The sequence below is a fragment of the Oryx dammah genome, unplaced genomic scaffold (assembly GCF_014754425.2).
Source record: "Oryx dammah isolate SB20612 unplaced genomic scaffold, SCBI_Odam_1.1 HiC_scaffold_10, whole genome shotgun sequence".
In the NCBI taxonomy this organism is placed as follows: domain Eukaryota; kingdom Metazoa; phylum Chordata; class Mammalia; order Artiodactyla; family Bovidae; genus Oryx; species Oryx dammah.
This window is the reverse complement of record NW_024070194.1, coordinates 64973762-64991779: the sequence shown is the minus strand read 5'-3', so window position 1 is coordinate 64991779 and position 18018 is coordinate 64973762. Positions and strand designations below refer to the sequence as shown.

Below are 18018 nucleotides of genomic sequence, written 5' to 3'. Positions count from 1 at the left end.
TGGCTAATTTTTCAAGTATGTATGTATCAGAATGTTTTATTCTGGTTTGGAGTCTCTTAGAGTTTGTCATCCTATTCAAAAGTTTAAATGACTTCTTTGTCATTCTCCTTTCCTGTTTACCCAGCAGTAATTAAGTGAATCATCCAGATTTCGGGTTTTCTTCACTGCCCCACATGCTCCTCACCCTTTCCCCAGTCTTTTCAGCTCTGAGAGGAGTAATAAGAATGGTGCAGGAAAAAATAAGAAGAGGTCCATGTATCATTGATACTAATAATGTATGGAAAACAGCAAGAAAACTAACACGTTTTCATTTTTTCTCTAAGTTGCAGAGTGGATTTGATATCAGTGAATGATACTTTGAGCCCTTAATTGTGTTGTCTCCTGATGCTCTCTGGGTTCTTGTGGCAGAGACTCACTCTGTTTCCAGACCCTTGGCAGTACATTGCAGCATCTTTGACAGCTGGGTGATGGTCCTAGCTTAATCTTCTAGATGCTTGAGGCATTATTTTATACTTTGTTTCTGGGATATGATTGAGCAGTCATTGCACAAATGGTCTAAATGCCATTTATGTGGTTTATATTTTTGCCTCTCACCATATTTCCTAAACTTCAATGTTGAGATGAAGCTCTTAAAATGCTCTTTATACTAATCGTTAGTAGGACAATCCTAATGGTAATATTCTTACACTTAAACTCTATGTGAATTGGATATTCCCATTAAGTGTTAAAACCTCCTTTTGTGGAAATTCAGATTAGAATTTTTTCTTCTCTAGGTGTTCAAATAATTTTGAAAAACATTTCTGAGTGTTAAAAAAAAAAAGTTGAGGCAAAGTGCAAGTTAGAAAAAGCATATCTATCTAGTAATAGTAAGTTGGAGAATTGACTTATCACCTTTAAATTCTCTAATTATATAATGAATGAAATATATATTATTAAATAATAAAAGAAGCACAAAATCTTGACCACAGTTGCTGATTATCACTAACAGAGCCTTTGGGGTAAGTTCATGTAAAATTCAACTTCTTTGAGTTAAAATGTAGAACCCGAAAACCAGATGTCATACTGATCTAGTTTACAAGTCAGTAAAAGAAAATAATGTAGGGTGTGTATGTGCATGTAAGAGACAGAGAAATGCAATCACTAAACCACAACTTGGTGCTTTAGGAAGAGATTCTTTGACTTGTAGTAACTGTTTCTTATGTTACAAGTGCATATCTGTTTGACAACAGTGTTGGCTACAAGCTCTTCAGTGAGCTCACCCACCACCCCTTGTGGCCCCAGATGGATAGAACTGTGGTTGACCGAACCCTGATGTGTTTTTATAGCTCTCAGGGTAGTGTGGGGTCTAGAACATTTTTATTCCATCAACTGTTTCAACAAACTTGTTCAGTTGTGTCTGACTCTTTGTCACCACATGGCCTGTGGTCCATGGAATTCTCCAGGCCAGAATACTGGAGTGGGTAGCCTTTCCCTTCTCCAGTGGATCTTCCCAACCCAGGGATCGAACCCAGGTCTCCCACATTGCAGGCGGATTCTGTACCAGCTGAGCCACAAGGGAAGCCATATGGCAGAAAGCAAAGAACTAAAGAGCCTCTTGCTGAAAGTGAAAGAGTGCCGGGAGCCAGCACGAGGAGTCCCGCCTGTGGCAAAGGTCATGAGGTTAAGGGGTCCGACCTTAAGGGAGCCTCGCTGGATTTTCTCTATCATCTACCACCAAAACCAGAGTCTGCCTGCTGTACAGCATTATGCTTTCACCAACTCCTGTGACATTAACAGGGGGCTGTCCCCCCACCACCTTTTTCTGGAAAAAGTTAATTTAGAGCTTTTAGATAATAAGACTCCTGGGCATAATAAGAGTGTTTCAATCCAAAAACCCCTCTGATGGCTTTCTAGCCTGCCTACAGGACCCTTAGAGCTGCGCATGTGATTGTTTCACAGCGAGAGGCACAGGAAGCTCAAAACATCTAGGAATGTAGGGGCTTCTGAGGAGTCAAAATCATTTGAATAGGGCTGATTAAAGGTTTCATTTGTTGAGGCAATACTTGCTGCCAAATTTTCATATCTTTTATTTGTTGATATAGTTAGTATATAGGAAAAAAAAACAAGTAGCAACATAGATCTTTGAGTTAAGTACCTTCTTTGTTATAACCCACTGCACCATTGTTCTATAGGGATGTAACTTTAGTGCTTTGAGGGTGATGCAGATTAAAGAAAAACACTTCAGGGGAAATGAGATTAACATTCATTAAGGAAGAGAGCCATAAAGTGTTAACAGGCCTCTTGGCCAGAAGATAATGTAAATCACCTGAGACCTTTTGTATACAAAAAGATATACAGAAAGGGTCAGGACTGCTGCGCCCGCATGACTCTGTATCTTCATTATGTAAAACTTAGGGTATATAAACACCTTTTAAAAATAAAGTTATGGGGTTTTTGCACAAGCTTGGCCTCCCCCACGGAGAAGGCAATGGCACCCTACTCCAGCACTCTTGCCTGGAAAATCCCATAGATGGAGGAGCCTGGTGGGCCGCAGTCAATGGGATCGCTAAGAGTCGGACACAACTCAGCGACTTCACTTTCACTTTTCACTTTCATGCATTGGAGAAGGAAATGGCAACCCACTCCAGTGTTCTTGCCTGGAAAATCCCAGGGACGGGGGAGCCTGGTGGGCTGGCATCTATGGGGTCACACAGAGCTGGACACGACTGAAGCGACTTAGCAGCAGCAGCAGCAGCAGGCCTCCCCTGTGTCGACTCTCTCTCTCTCTCTTTCTCCCTCTCCCTCCCTCTCCTTTTCAGGCTGATCCCTTGGAACGTGGAGGCTCTCCGTGTCTACTTATTTGCCCGGGCTTCTAAGACCCACGCAAGAGGGAGCCCAAGGCAGGCACCCTCCGCTATTCAAGAGGGTGCCTGTGGCCTAACATAGACAGTGCAAGTTTCTTGTCTTGAGACTTTATTAGCTTTCCATGTAAACCAAGGAATATCAGCCTCCTTTCTCCACTAATTTTCTTACTACACTGTTCTTTCCTAATCTCTCTTTATATTTCTAAATAAATAAGTTTTTCCTTGCCGACTCCATCCCTGCTTCGAATTGCCTGGATCCACCAGGACTGGACCCTGACAAAAGAGAAGAGTGAAAAAGTTAGCTTAAAACTCAACATTCAGAAAACTAAGATCATGGCATCTGGTCCCATCACTTCATAGCAAATAGACGGGGAAACACTAGAAACAGTAAGAGACTTTATTTGGGGGGCTCCAAAATCAGTGCAGATGGTGACTGCAGCCATGAAATTAAAAGACACTTGCTCCTTGGAAGAAAAGCTATGACCAACCTAGACAGCATATTAAAAAGCAGAGACATTACTTTGCCAACAAAGGTCTATCTAGTCAAAGCTATGGTTTTTCCAGTAGTCATGGATGGATGTGAGAGTCAGACTATAAAGAAAGCTGAGGGCTGAAGAATTGATGCTTTTGAACTGTGGTGTTGGAGAAGACTCTTGAGAGTCTCTTGGACTGCAAGGAGATCCAACCAGTCCATCCTAAAGGAAATCTGCCAGTCCTAAATATTCGTTGGAAGGACTGATGCTGAAGCTGAAACTCTAGTACTTTGGCCACCTGATGAAAAGAACTGACTCATTGGAAAAGATCCTGATGATGGGAAAGATTGAGGGCAGGAGAAGGGGATGACAGAGGATGAGATGGTTGGATGACATCACCGACTCAATGGACATGAGTTTGAGTAAGCCCTGGGAGTTGGTAATGGACAGGAAGGCCTGGCGTGCTGCAGTCCATGGGGTCACAAAGAGTCAGACACAACTGAGCGACTGAACGGAACTGATTTCAACAAAATAATGAATCTGCCTGTTTGCCTCTCCTCACATTTGTGTTTGTTTCTAGAAGATTACTGTGGGGAAAAACTTAATTTATGAGACAAAATAACATTATTATAGTTTAGCAGAAATTATGCTTTAGCCAGAGCTGCAATAACAATATCCTCCTGTAGGCATGAACCTTCCCTGGGGTAGACCAGATAGACACACCGGAGGCAGTTGCTGGTAGCTGACTGTCTTTTCTTTTTGTCTCTTTCTCTTCCACCTCCACTTCTAACTGTTTTTTCTGCCCAGGTCTTAGCTTTCCTATTAACTATTTGATAGCTTAGCTGTGATTATATTAGATACCCCAGACTAATAACCTTCCACTCAGTTCTCCCTCCTCCCCCATCCCCTCAGCAAACAAATCCTGCATTCCTAGCAGGAATAACTTTTCAGTAATTAAGTTCTTGGTTCACTCTTTCAAGAGAAAATATTGGAAATAATTATGTATCAGGTAGTTTTGGAATGCTTCCTTGAGTGATCAGCTTATTGTCACAATTTTGTCTTAATTATAGGTGAAGTAAAAATGAACTATTTGGGCAAACCATACGTAGCTATGGTTACAACATACCAAATGGCAGTTCTTCTTGCCTTCAACAACAGTGAAACCGTCAGCTATAAAGAGCTTCAAGACAGCACTCAGATGAATGAAAAGGAACTGACGAAAACAATCAAATCATTACTCGATGTGAAAATGATTAACCATGATTCAGAAAAGGTATGGGGTAATACTTTAAGAAATTTAAGTATTATAAACATTAAAGCTTCATGGGACCTTTGCAGTTTTAAAAGTAAGGTTATAATCATTAATGCCCTTTGTACTTTGCAGCGCTCTTTCAGTGTTGCAGAGAAGGCTCTGTCAGTTGGTACTCATGTGCCCTTTGTAGATCAGTTTTATTTGAAAATTATTTAATAGTTGACATCAGAAGGATTCTGATTAATTGAGGTTTTAAAACTGTAGTCTGTCATAAATTTTTCTGGGCTCTTCTGTGTGTTTAGTTAATGTTTAATCACATCGTTCTGTGATAGGAAATCACAGCTTATTGATGTCTAGTCCATGCGAATTTACAATGTGTAACTCCCATCTCAGATGCTGTCACTCTCACATTTAATTTGGAGTCCTAAACTCTAGGATTCAACTCAACCCCATATAGTTTTAGTGTCTGTCACGAGACTAGCAAGCTGATAGTACATTTCTTTTTTTCTTTATAACTTTTCCCCCCAGTAACATGTTTTTGTTTTTATAGTATCTCATAGATATTTGAATAGTTAAAAAAGCAACAGATGTGGGTTCAATCTTCTGTTTCAGATTATTGTGCCTGTAAGAAAAACTTCTTGCAAATGATGTTGTGTTTTTATTTTACTTCATGGTCTACACCAGTTCCTCTTGCTAAAGACGACTTTTGTAGTCTCTGAATGGCATGCATGCCGTAATTCAAATCAAGCTTTTCTTAATTTTGAGAAATGATTAATTTTTCTGACTTCAGAAACTTAGCAGAATATTGAATTCTTAATATTAAAGTTTTAATTATGAGTAAAAGCTTTTAAGCTTAAAGTTTGTTTAAATTTTTAATCTTAATTAGAATGCTTTAAAAGGTTAAGTATTTTTCTAAATATATTATATATTTTTGCTGCTCAGTAATGTACAAAATAAATATTGATATGTTGTGTGCACATTAAATGTGAAATACAAAGCTGTCATTTCTTTAATAGACTTATTATGTTTATTACTGAGGAAGTGCCATCTGCCAAGTGCTGCATTGTCCTGCTGGTGGAGAAATTCCAGTGCATGACAAAAGTGGCTTTCTTAAGCTCAATAGAGCTTAAGAGCTAAGGATTGGCTTAACAACTTCCACTTGAGAAAAGACCACTGGCTTCTGGCAGAGTGGATAAAATGTGCATTAAGGGGTAATGTCAGAGTTGCACTAGGTGGTAGGGAAGTGAGCGTGTGTGCCATTGAAACCAGCTGGCTTCTATCGTTAGGTTATTTTTAATTGGTATTTTGTTATTGTAAAAGCATTCAAAAAAATTTGGTTATTCGGTTTTTCAAAATGTAATGGAAAAATTATGAGCCTTGGTATTTAATAAAAATTAAAATGTTAAAGTTCTGCTAAACAGTTGGGCCACAAAAAGTTTTGCTGAATCTAAGCTGATTAAAATTCTATTAAGTGTAAAATTAGGAAAGAATTGTTTTCTCCTTTACGGTTTGACAAAAGACAATTATTTTCTCTTAAATAATATTTATAAGGTAAGAGATTATGAGAGTTCAGTGTTTTTTGCTTGGTCATTATTTAACTTCATGGCGTGTTATTTGCAGCAATTGTTATTTGATGATTTTATTTTTATAAGTGTAAATGAATTATTTTTAATTATAGGAAGACATTGATGCAGAATCTTCATTTTCATTAAATATGAACTTTAGCAGTAAAAGAACAAAATTTAAAATTACTACATCAATGCAGAAAGACACACCACAGGTAAGTGCTTTCTGATGTCATTTTTTTTGGAAATATTTAAGCATTGGACTTTACAAGCAGTAACATTGAGACCAATGCAGAATTTTGCACATAAAAATTATGATACATCTTCTCTGATTTATTCTTTCCATTGACTGGCCTCACAAATAGTATTTTAGATTTTAAAAACAGTAGTATAATCTTAGGGAAAAGGTGTCATAGTTTAGTCACATTTGCCCTTTTGTTTTTTCTCCCAGTTTTTTTGAGATATAATTGCCCTACATCACGGTATAAGTTTAAGCTGCACAGCATAATGACCTGATTTACATACATTGTGAGATGATGATCACAGTTGGTTTAGTGAATATTGATTATCTTATATAGAGACAAAATTAAAGAAGTAGGAAAAAAACTTCCTTGTGATGAGAACTCAGGATTTGCTCTCTTAACCACTTTTGTATATAACACACAGCAGCATTAATTATATTTATCATGTTGTACATTACATCTCTCATACTCATTTTATAATTGGGAGTCTATACCTTCTAACCATATTCTGTCATAGGAACCTGGAATGTCAGGTCCATGAATCAAGGCAAATTGGAAGTGGTCAGACAGGAAATGGAAAGAGTGAACGTCAACATTCTAGGAATCAGCGAACTAAAATGGACTGGAATGGGTGAATTTAACTCAGATGACCATTATATCTACTACTGCGGGCAGGAATCCCTTAGAAGAAATGGAATAGCCATCATGGTCAACAAAAGAGTCCAAAATGCAGTACTTGGATGCAATCTCAAAAACAACAGAATGATCTCTGTTCATTTCCAAGGCAAACCATTCAGTGTCACAGTAATCCAAGTCTATGCCCCAACCAGTAATGCTGAAGAAGCTGAAGTTGAATGGTTCTATGAAGACTTACAAGACCTTTTAGAACTAACACCCAAAAAAGATGTCCTTTTCATAATAGGGGACTGGAACGCAAAAGTAGGAAGTCAAGAAACACCTGGAGTAACAGGCAAATTTGGCCTTGGAATGCAGAATGAAGCAGGGCAAAGGCTAATAGAGTTTAGCCAAGAAAATGCACTGGTCATAGCAAACACCCTCCTCCAACAACACAAGAGAAGACTACACATGGACATCACCAGATGGTCAACACCAAAATCAGATTGATTATATTCTTTGCAGCCAAAGATGGAGAAGCTCTATACAGTCAACAAAAACAAGACCAGGAGCCGACTGTGGCTCAGATCATGAACTCCTTATTGCCAAATTCAGACTTAAATTGAAGAAAGTAGGGAAAACCACTAGACCATTCAAGTATGACCTAAATCAAATCCCTTATGATTATACAGTGGAAGTGACAAATAGATTTAAGGGAATAGATCTGATAGATAAAGTGCCTGATGAACTATGAATGGAGGTTTGTGACATTGTACAGGAGACAGGGATCAAGACCATCCCCATGGAAAAAAAATGCAAAAAAGCAAAATGGCTGTCTGAGGAGGCCTTACAAATAGCTGTGGAAAAAAAGTGAAAAGCAAAGGAGAAAAGGAAAGATATAAGCATCTGAATGCAGAATTCCAAAGAATAGCAAGGAGAGATAAGAAAGCCTTCTTCAGCGATCAATGCAAAGAAATAGAGGAAAACAACAGAATGGGAAAGACTAGAGATCTCTGCAAGAAAAATTAGAGATACCAAGGGAACATTTCATGCAAAGATGGGCTCGATAAAGGACAAAAATGGTATGGACCTAACAGAAGCAGAAGATATTAAGAAGAGGTGGCAAGAATACACAGAAGAACTATACAAAAAAGATCTTCACGGCCAAGATAATCACGATGGTGTGATCACTCACCTAGAGCCAGACATCCTGGAATGTGAAGTCAAGTGGGCCTTAGGAAGCATCACTACAAACAAAGCTAGTGGAGGTGATGGCATTCCAGTTGAGCTGTTTCAAATCCTAAAAGATGATGCTGTGAAAGTGCTGTGCTCAATATGCCAGCAAATTAGGAAAACTCAGCAGTGGCCAGAGGCCTGGAAAAGGTCAGTTTTCATTCCAATCCCAAAAAAAGGCAATGCAAAAGAATGCTCAAACTACCGCACAATTGTACTCATCTCACATGCTAGTAAAGTAATGCTCAAAATTCTCCAAGCCAGGCTTCAGCAATACGTGAACCGTGAACTTCCAGATGTTCAAGCTGGTTTTAGAAAAGGCAGAGGAACCAGAGATCAAATTGCCAACATCCGCTGAATCAACAAAAAAGCAAGAGAGTTCCAGAAAAACATCTATTTCTGCTTTCTTGACGATGCCAAAGCCTTTGACTGTGTGGATCACAATAAACTGTGGAAAATTCTTAAAGAGATGGGAATACCAGACCATCTGACCTGCCTCTTGAGAAACCTATATGCAGGTCAGGAAGCAACAGTTAGAACTGGACATGGAACAACAGACTGGTTCCAAATAGGAAAAGGAGTACCTCAAGGCTGTATATTGTTACCCTGCTTATTTAACTTCTGTGTGGAGTACATCATGAGAAACACTGGTCTGGAAGAAGCACAAGCTGGAATCAAGATTGCCGGGAGAAATATCAATAACCTCAGATATGCAGAGGACACCACCCTTATGGCAGAAAGTGAAGAGGAGCTAAAAAGCCTCTTGATGAAAGTGAAAGAGGAGAGTGAAAAAGTTGGCTTAAAGCTCAATATTCAGAAAATGAAGATCATGGCATCTAGTCCCATCACTTCATTGGAAATAGATGGGCAAAAAGTGGAAACAGTGTCAGACTTTATTTTGGGGGGCTCCAAAATCACTGCAGATGGTGATTGCAGCCCTGAAATTAAAAGACGCTTACTCCTTGGAAGAAAAGTTATGACCAACCTAGATAGCATATTCAAAAGCAGAGATATTACTTTGCCGACTAAGGTCCATCTAGTCAAGGCTATGGTTTTTCCTGTGGTCATGTATGGATGTGAGAGTTGGACTTTGAAGAAGGCTGAGCGCCGAAGAATTGATGCTTTTGAACTGTGGTGTTGGAGAAGACTTGAGAGTCCCTTGGACTGCAAGGAGATCCATCCAGTCCATTCTAAAGGAGATCAGCCCTGGGATTTCTTTGGAAGGAATGATGCTGAAGCTGAAACTCCAATACTTTGGCCACCTCATGTGAAGAGTTGACTCATTGGAAAAGACTCTGATGCTGGGAGGGATTGGGGGCAGGAGGAGAAGGGGACGACCGAGGATGAGATGGCTGGATGGCATCACTGACTTGATGGACGTGAGTCTGAGTGAACTCCGGGAGTTGGTGATGGACAGGGAGGCCTGGCGTGCTGCAATTCATGGGGTCTCAAAGAGTCGGACACGACTGAGCCACTGAACTGAACTGATACCTTCTAACTGCCTTCATCCAATTTTCCTCCCCTCCACCACCAACCCTTGCCTCTGGTAACACCAAATGTGGTCTCTTTTTGTATGAGTGTGCTTGTTTTTGAAGTATAATTGATGCTATGTTAGTTCCTGTTACAGGAACATAGTGATTTATTTCTGTACATTTCAAAATGATCATCATGAGAAGCGTAGTTACAATATATCACCATATAAACATACCACATAAATTTCCCCACACTGCACATTTCATACCCAAGACTCGTTTATTTTGCTGCTGGAAGTTTATACCTCTTCATCTCCCTCACTGATTTTTCTCTTTCCCCCATCCCCCTTCCAACCACTTGTTTATTCTTTGTATCTATAACTCTGTTTTGCTATGTTCTTTTTTTTTTTTTTTTTTTTAAGATTTTACATATACGTGAAACCATGGAGACATGTCTTTCTCTGACTTATTTCACTCAGCAGAATACTCTCTAGGTCCATCTGTGTTGTCACAAATGGCAAGATTTTATTGATTCTTTTTTTATGACTGAGTAATATACCTTTGTGTGTGTATGTGTGTACACCACATCTTTTTTATCCATTCTTCTATTGATGGGCACTTAGATTGCTTCCATATCTTTGCTGTTGTAGGTAATAATGCAGTGAACATAGTCATATTTGCTTTCAAGTTTTGTTAAAATGTATGGATTTGTTTTGTATTCTTTTCAAAAATTTCTGCCTTGAAGAATAATGCAGTCTCTCATATTTTTCATTCATAAAATAAGGGAAAGTTTTGCAACACATTTCTTTCAAAGAAAAACTGTTGAAAATGCCTTCAGACTTCCCTGTGCAAATGAACTGCATGGAGATCATGTTAAAACTCAAACTGATGAGCTCATAGGTCTGGAGTAGAGTCCGACCTGGGATGAGCCAGTGTGCACTGTGAACATCCACTGTTGACGTGGTGGTTCTTCTTGGGCAGCCTGTTCATGTCACTGGGGATTTCCTTATTGCTTCCCATGTGCCACCCTGACCTTGGGCTTGAGGCAGGTTGTGACAGTATCAGATATGTCAGGCTCCTCTGGGAACTTAACTCCCCCCCATGGTCAAATGTTAATCAGTTGCTATTCAGTTTGACCCCTAAAATGGTCAAGATCTCATGCCTGTAGGCAATGGTGATAACGTGTGCTACATTGTATTCTATCTGTTAGCTGCTGTGAGATCCCTGTTAAAGTGGCACTGCCTGCTTCTGTGCCTTCCCGCCACTGTCTTCCCTTGAGCTCCGTGGAGAGAGGCCCTTCTGGCCCAGCCTTCCTGGCTTCTCTGCTTGAGTCAAACGGAGCCCTTCCCAGCTCTTGCCCTTGAAGCCTGATCCAGTATCCACTTGGAGCCGGTTGCTAAAGTCTGCAAGCTTTGTGGTATAAGTCTTTACTCACTCATAGGTCCGTGATCTTGAGACTTATTACTCTGTGTCACTTAAGTTCTACTTTCTCGACTATTTACACTGAGTACAATGTACAGTAGTGTTCATTTTTTTAAAAATAGCCTCCCCACTTTAACTTGATAAATTATATATAACTCATAGGTATTCTTTTGGTAATGGTTATGTTATATTGGGCACATAGTCATATAGTTTGATTCTCAGTATTGATTGGAGATTTATTTAAACTCACAAATAAAAGGAGTTAAAAACAAGTGCAGTGACTGAGGGTCTCCTTTGCTTTTTATGGGCTTCATAAAACAGGAAATGGAGCAGACGAGAAGTGCTGTAGACGAAGACCGGAAAATGTACCTCCAGGCTGCTATAGTTCGTATCATGAAAGCGAGAAAAGTACTGCGGCATAACGCCCTTATTCAAGAGGTAAAAGGGGAAAGCCCTGAAGACTTCTTGGCAGAGAGTATGAGAATTAGGCATGTTTCTTTGTGAAGATGATACAGAAACCTGTGACTCCTGTAAAGCATAAAGAAATGCTTTTTGTTTCTGAAAGAGAACAGTGCTCATAAATCCAGTATTAAATTCACGTTTAGATTTAGAGGTCTGAGCCTCGTGTCCAGTTATTGAAGGAGGTCGGCGGCATCCACCACTCACTCGTTCCTTGAATTCACACGTGTCTCCCGTTTGGTGGAGCACTGTGCTGGTTGCCGTGGGTTGCACACCAGCTCAGGACATGGCTTCTGGCCTTTGGGAGTTCAGTGTCATAAGGAATAAATGCACTACTGAGGTAATGTGTCAATAAATATAAAATTACACTAATGTGCAACAGAGAAAAGGGATATGGTACAATGAGAGTGTACACAGGTCTTGACTCGGGGGGTATTAGGGAAAGCTTTCTTGAGCAGGTGTTCCTTCAGCTAAGAGCCAGAAGTTGCGGAGGGATTAAATGGCAGCTGGAGGGCGTGTATGAATAGTTAATTAGTTTGTGATTTGATTTAGTATGTTACTAGGTTTGGCTGTATCTGTGCCCTTCACCATTTAAATTCCTTCACCTCAACGTTAAGACTATTCCCATAGTCTGCATGAAAAGGTATTTTTGTGCATTGCAGCAGAGCTGAACGAAGTGCTCCTGGCAAGAAGAGCATTTTTACCATCCGCCTCTCTCCCACAGGTGATTAGCCAGTCAAGAGCTCGGTTTAACCCTAGTATCAGCATGATTAAGAAGTGTATTGAAGTCCTGATAGACAAACAGTACATCGAACGCAGCCAGGCGTCCGCGGATGAGTACAGCTACGTCGCGTGACGCGGTACTCCTCCAGCGTCGGTGTGAGAAGGTCGTTGCCGTCAGCATCCGGTGTGTGCCCGTGGGAGAAGGCAGGCCTGTGCCTCCATAATTTGGTCATTTGGCAGCCCCTGTTTCTCTGCTGTTTACAACATCACCAGTGCCACGTCATGAGCGTCAGAGAAGATGCCTAGAGATATTTCAAGCTCATGTCATTATGACATTTCTTAAAACTTTATTAAAAAAAGGATGAGTGAAGTATTGCTGAAATGTGGAAATCTGGCTGGGTACCATGCTTTTTCTCCCCTTCACGTTTGCAGTTGATGTGTTTTTTTTTTTTTTTTTTTTAATGTATCTTAAAGGACATAAGATTAAAAAAAAAACACCTAAATATTGTAATATGAGACAGATAACCTAATAATTGTATCTACATTAAAATGACAAACATGATATTGCTGCTTGTCAAATAAAAAAATAAAGAAATAGAATGCCTTTTTTATGTGGATGGAGTATCACAATACAATGATCAGAAATGTCCGTGAGTCCTCGTGTTCCTGTTTAAATCCTACGTGAAAACGTCTCGGTTATTGTTTCTGAATGCCTTTAGCATAAAGGATGTATTCAGCATAAGTGATGCTTTCTTTTTATGGATTAGAACTACATTGGATGTGGGCCTTGTGAGGAGTGAGGCTGTGGTTTTCTCTCGAGTTTCTGGTGGTGTCCTGCTGCAGCGCAGAACTGTGAGCGAGGGGACTGCAGTGACCTCGCGTCTGGCTTAGAAGGAGCCGTCATTCCCAGGCTGTGTTACTTCTGTCGCCGCAGTGCATCGGTTCTAATGAGGTCTGACGCCCCTCTGTTCCTTCCCTCCCGCCTTCCTCGGGGTCGTAGGTCATCCTGTGGTACCGGTGTCTGCCTGTGCGTTCCCCCGGTACCCCTGCCTGCCTGTTACTCCCACCTCCTATTAGTTTAACACTAGATTCGCTCCTACGTCACAGATACTCTTAGCAATGCATAACCTACTTTTTTTTTTTTCTGTATAGTGCATTACACCAGGTGCCGCTTTTATAGACATGAAAGTTCATTATTTTATGTGTATCAACAGCAGTATTAGAATACTCTGGTTTATTTCCATATTTATTATCCACCCTTCCTCCACCACTACACACACTTTTTTTTAAAAGCATATCCTTCGTGGATCATTTCACTTGCAATACTTCAGTCACAGAAAAGGCCTATAGGAAAATCACAACCACAGTTACTTTACTACACTTAACAAATAAACAATAATTACTTAATATCATCTCTTATATGGCTTGTATTCCAGTTTTTCTTATTGTTGCCAAAGTGGCTTTTTCAGTTGTTTTGTTTGATGGTACTATTTCTAACTCATGTCTCTAAGTGTTTTTAAAAAAATATCTGAGCTTTTAATGACTCCTCTACTGTATTGCTCATTTTCCCTTTTATCCCCTAGAGAGGAAATAATGGCAAATCATACAATATTGTACATCCACTGTCAAAAAACAAACCTTTGTTTTGATAACTTCTTGATAAAGTTTTCCAAATTGATTCCTTTTTCCTTAAATACTTATAAATGTTAAGTCTTATCCTGCTATCTAATTGTCAAGAAAATATATTGAAAAATGGAGAAAACACTTGAGCCGAGGTTGACAGAAATGACTGACAGGAGTTTTTGTCCCATCTTTTTTGCGTTTGACCTGAAAAGAGACATATTGAAGGCACGGTTGTCATCCGCGAGGAGGACCCAGGTGCCCTTAACAAAGGCGCCTTCCGGGAGGATGGATTTAGTGCGCCCTCTGTTGAGCAGCAAGGAGCTGGGGAAGAGCTGAGGCTGCGGGGTCGGGTGGGGTCAGGCAGGCAACGTCGTGGCACCAACCAAACCTTGGCACACGTGCTTGGTGCCCAGAGCCATGGGCAGGAAGGGTCAGAACGACAAAAGGGCAAAACGAGGGGCGACAGGAAAGGCTGTCAGTGCTTTGCCTCAGAAAACAGAATGTGACGAAAACTCTGAGAAGTTGAAAAATCACACACGCTGGGATGGTTAACATGTGAGTCAGAGATCTGGCTTACAGCCACGCAATGTATAGCTCTTGTGCACTTTGGCTTTTCTGTTCGAACCCAGATATTTTCATTGCTGCTGTAGGTGCAGGTTTATTCTAGAGTTTGGTCCAGTATCGTATGACAGTCGCTCTAATACGAACAATAGGATAGACATTCTGGAGTTTGTGTTTTACCTTATAACTTATGGTCTTAATAGGATTTTATTACCTGTAATTGCCACAATGCTATAACATTTCCATTAATTTTTTTTTATCTTTATTGAATGCAGACTGTGGCTGCTGCTTCTATATGTTATTTGTTTGCAATCTTCAGGTAATCCTGAAAAATAAGCAGCATTCCTTTCTTTTCATAGATGAGGAAACTAGAGTGCTTTCCAGGAGTCATTGCCAGAAACTGCATAACCTGAACTTAAAACCAAGGCAAAACTGTGGACCTAATATAGTGTATCCTGTGAATTAGATAGAAATAACTTCATTTTATATGTGAAGAACAATCATTTTCCCTAACTTTTCATAATAAAAGTTTGTGTCCAGTTAATTTGTGAGTAATAAACACTTCCTATTTTAGTTTCTTAAGATACTTATTTAAGCTATAAAATACATGGTTAAGTGAGCTGGCTCAAAACCTCCTCCATCTACAGGTGGACAGAATCCTGAACAAAAGCAGTTTTAACAGTCAGGCAGAGGGACGGGGTTCTCTGAGGCAGGCCATTGTGTATGATTATAACAAAAGCAACGGAAAACAAGTCAAAGAAACTGTTCCAACGTGAAGTCAGGAGTCAGATTTGGCTGTTCAGAGCAGAAAAAGGATATGGGCTTTTAAAACAGTAGTTGTAAGCGCAGCTGTATGTGGGCCATAGCTAAATGGGTAGGAATGAATATGGAAAGGCTCACTGGTTGAGGGTTGATGTGTTCCTGGGGCATATGTAAGGCCGAATCAGTAAAATCTTCATGTGAGACAGAAGCCCCATTGGTTGGAGTTCATTAAAGGCGGGCTTCACCGGTTGGCAGGAATGATTTTCACGTTTGGTGACTGGGCTGCCTGGGAAAATGTAAGGTTTACCCCCCTGGCCTCCCTCTAGGGCTCAGGCAAGCTCTGCGCCCCTGCTCCTTTGTCGCCAAACAGCCATGCCTTGGGGCCAGGTATTGTGTGGGTACTATGACTCTGACCATCAGCAGCCAAGGTATGATCTGTGCCCAAGTGGGGCATTTAGACTTGTGTTGGTCAGATGTGAACACAGTATTCCAAGTGCTGACGAAGGGGCCTCCTGGGCTCTTGCAGGAGGTCGGGTAGGAGAAGTTAAAGGCAGAAAATGAAGGTGGCAGAGCGCGGGGTAGGCAGCAGCGGCCAGAACACTTGCTGAGCCTGAGGGGCTGGTGTTTACACAGTTTACTTGGGAGAGTTATAGTTGTATCGGAAAGAAATGGGTGACGATGTCTTTTAAAACATAGGTGGTGAGTGCATGAATATTTCCTTTGCTGATGCTGTATAGTGTACATGTTTATGTTATTTCTTTGGTGTTTATGAACTGTTTCAGAGTATTTGCAATTTCAGTGGAAATGGAGACACTGTGTTTGTGTAGAACGGACTCTGGAGGGAGGGCGGGAGACGTCCACGCAGGACGCAGGAGGCCTAGGCGGTAGTGGGCAGTTAGGAGAGGGCCAGTGGCGCCCTCCAGTGGGGGCAGTGGGTAAAGCGACACCACTTGCCAGTGGACTGGGTGAGGGCAGAGGTGAGTCAAAGAGGGGCAGAGGTGAGTCAAAGAGGACCCGAGACTCTTGGCTGTCACAGCAAATACTGTCCAGCGAGATGGGGCACCTGGACAGAGACAGAGGTGGAGAAGGAGCAGGGTGAGCTTGGCTCCAGATACCTGTGATGTGTGTGTGAGATGACCCAGTGGAGCTGGCAGGGGGTCCCAGGGGCCTGATGCTCCTGGTGTAGGTGCTCTGATCCTGAACCTCAGAAGCCAATCGTAGAGGCTTCTGAATCCATCCTCATTCCCCTGACTCTTCAGCCCTTGAATGAATGTCCCAGATAACTGTGACTATGAGTAGTGGGTATTTACTACCACACGAGTACAGTACCTAACATCTTACATCATAAAACTAAGAACCAACAAGAATGAGAGTATTTGATCATTTGTACATGCCTTGAGAGTCCCTTGGACTGCAAGGAGATCCAACCGGTCCATCCTAAAGGAAATCAACCCTGAATATTTACTGGAAGGACTGATGCTGAAGCTGAGGCTCCAATACTTTGGCCACCTGATGTGAAGAGAGCCGACTCATAGGAAAAGACCCTGATGCTGGGAAAGACTGAAGGCAGGAGGAGAAGGGGACGACAGAGGATGAGATGGTCGGATGGCATCATCGACTCAGTGGACATGAGTTTGAGCAAACTCTGGGAGATAGTGAAGGACAGGGAAGCCTGGTGTGCTGCAGTCCATGGGGTTGCAAAGAGTCAGATATGACTGATAGACTGAACACATGTTCTACGGTCTGTCTTCCTAGAACCTCAGAGAGTGGTCCTTGTCACCCTACTTGGAGGCAAGGACATGTTTGTAGAAGTAGAGGAATTGAACCGTAAGTCACTCCATTATATGATTATTTTTTCTGTTCACAATCTTTGTTAGCATTAAGCAGTAACCTTGACGGAGCAACATATCAGTGGTTTTCATTCTCCTGACATTAATGGTACCACTTTTCAGCAAAAGGAAGAAACATTTGAGAACTAGCTTGTGGAAAAGAGCTCAAGGCAGGCAGGGTTGGTTCAGTTTTCGATCCTTTATTATTTTCTTTTTCTCCAGTGCTTCCTGTTTATAGTTCCAGTAATTGAAGAATTGCAGCCTGTGTCAGAGGTTCACAGTCCAGGGGAGGGTGGGTAAAGTGAATGGGTTGCTAATTTTATCCCTTATGGTCAGTTCAGCATTTTCCTTGGAAGAACTTTGGGGGCATAGGAAAACGTTGGAAATGTTCTGTGATTTTTGTAACCGCCCCATTGAGGTATCACTTGGTTTGTGGGATTGCCCACCTCAGCACTGCGCTGACAGCCTGACCTCAGAGTGGGTGGGCTTTATTAGTTTATCCTTTGGGGAAGAAAGGACAAGCTTGAAAAGCAAAGATCTACTTTTAGCCGAAATAAGCTGGTTTAGCATCAACTGTACCTAATTTTGGCTACCTGATGTGAAGAACTGACTCTTTGGAAAAGACCCTGATGCTGGGAAAGATTGAAGGCAGGAGGAGAAGGGGACGACAGAGGATGAGATGGTTGGATGGCATCACTAACTCGATGGACATGAGTTTGAGCAAGCTCTGGGAGCTGGTGACGGACAGTGAGGCCTGGCATGCTGCGCTTCATGGGATTGCAAAGAGTCAGACACAACTGAGCGACTGAACTAAACTGTACCTAATGTGGTCCAAGGAGGTCACCCATGCAGCAGAAGTGCCCTGATAAAGAAAAAGTTGAATGCTGAATAGGAAAAAAGAAAGGCTGTTTTAGCTGTTTATATACTGTTGAGGTGACTAAATT

At 41.2% G+C, this 18018-nt stretch overlaps 1 protein-coding gene across 4 annotated transcripts in view; it reads left to right on the top strand.

The window, feature by feature from the left end:
* The window catches only part of CUL2 (cullin 2), a 74607-nt gene extending 61704 nt beyond the window's left edge, over window positions 1-12903 (top strand). For all 4 annotated transcript variants that reach the window (XM_040248398.1, XM_040248400.1, XM_040248399.1 and 1 more), the window contains 4 exons: window positions 4387-4589; window positions 6247-6348; window positions 11439-11555; window positions 12301-12903. In XM_040248398.1, the coding sequence (XP_040104332.1) occupies window positions 4387-4589; window positions 6247-6348; window positions 11439-11555; window positions 12301-12432 (554 nt within the window). In that variant the 3' untranslated portion in view covers window positions 12433-12903. The remainder of the gene's footprint in view (window positions 1-4386; window positions 4590-6246; window positions 6349-11438; window positions 11556-12300) is intronic.
* The last annotated feature ends 5115 nt before the right edge of the window (window positions 12904-18018 follow it).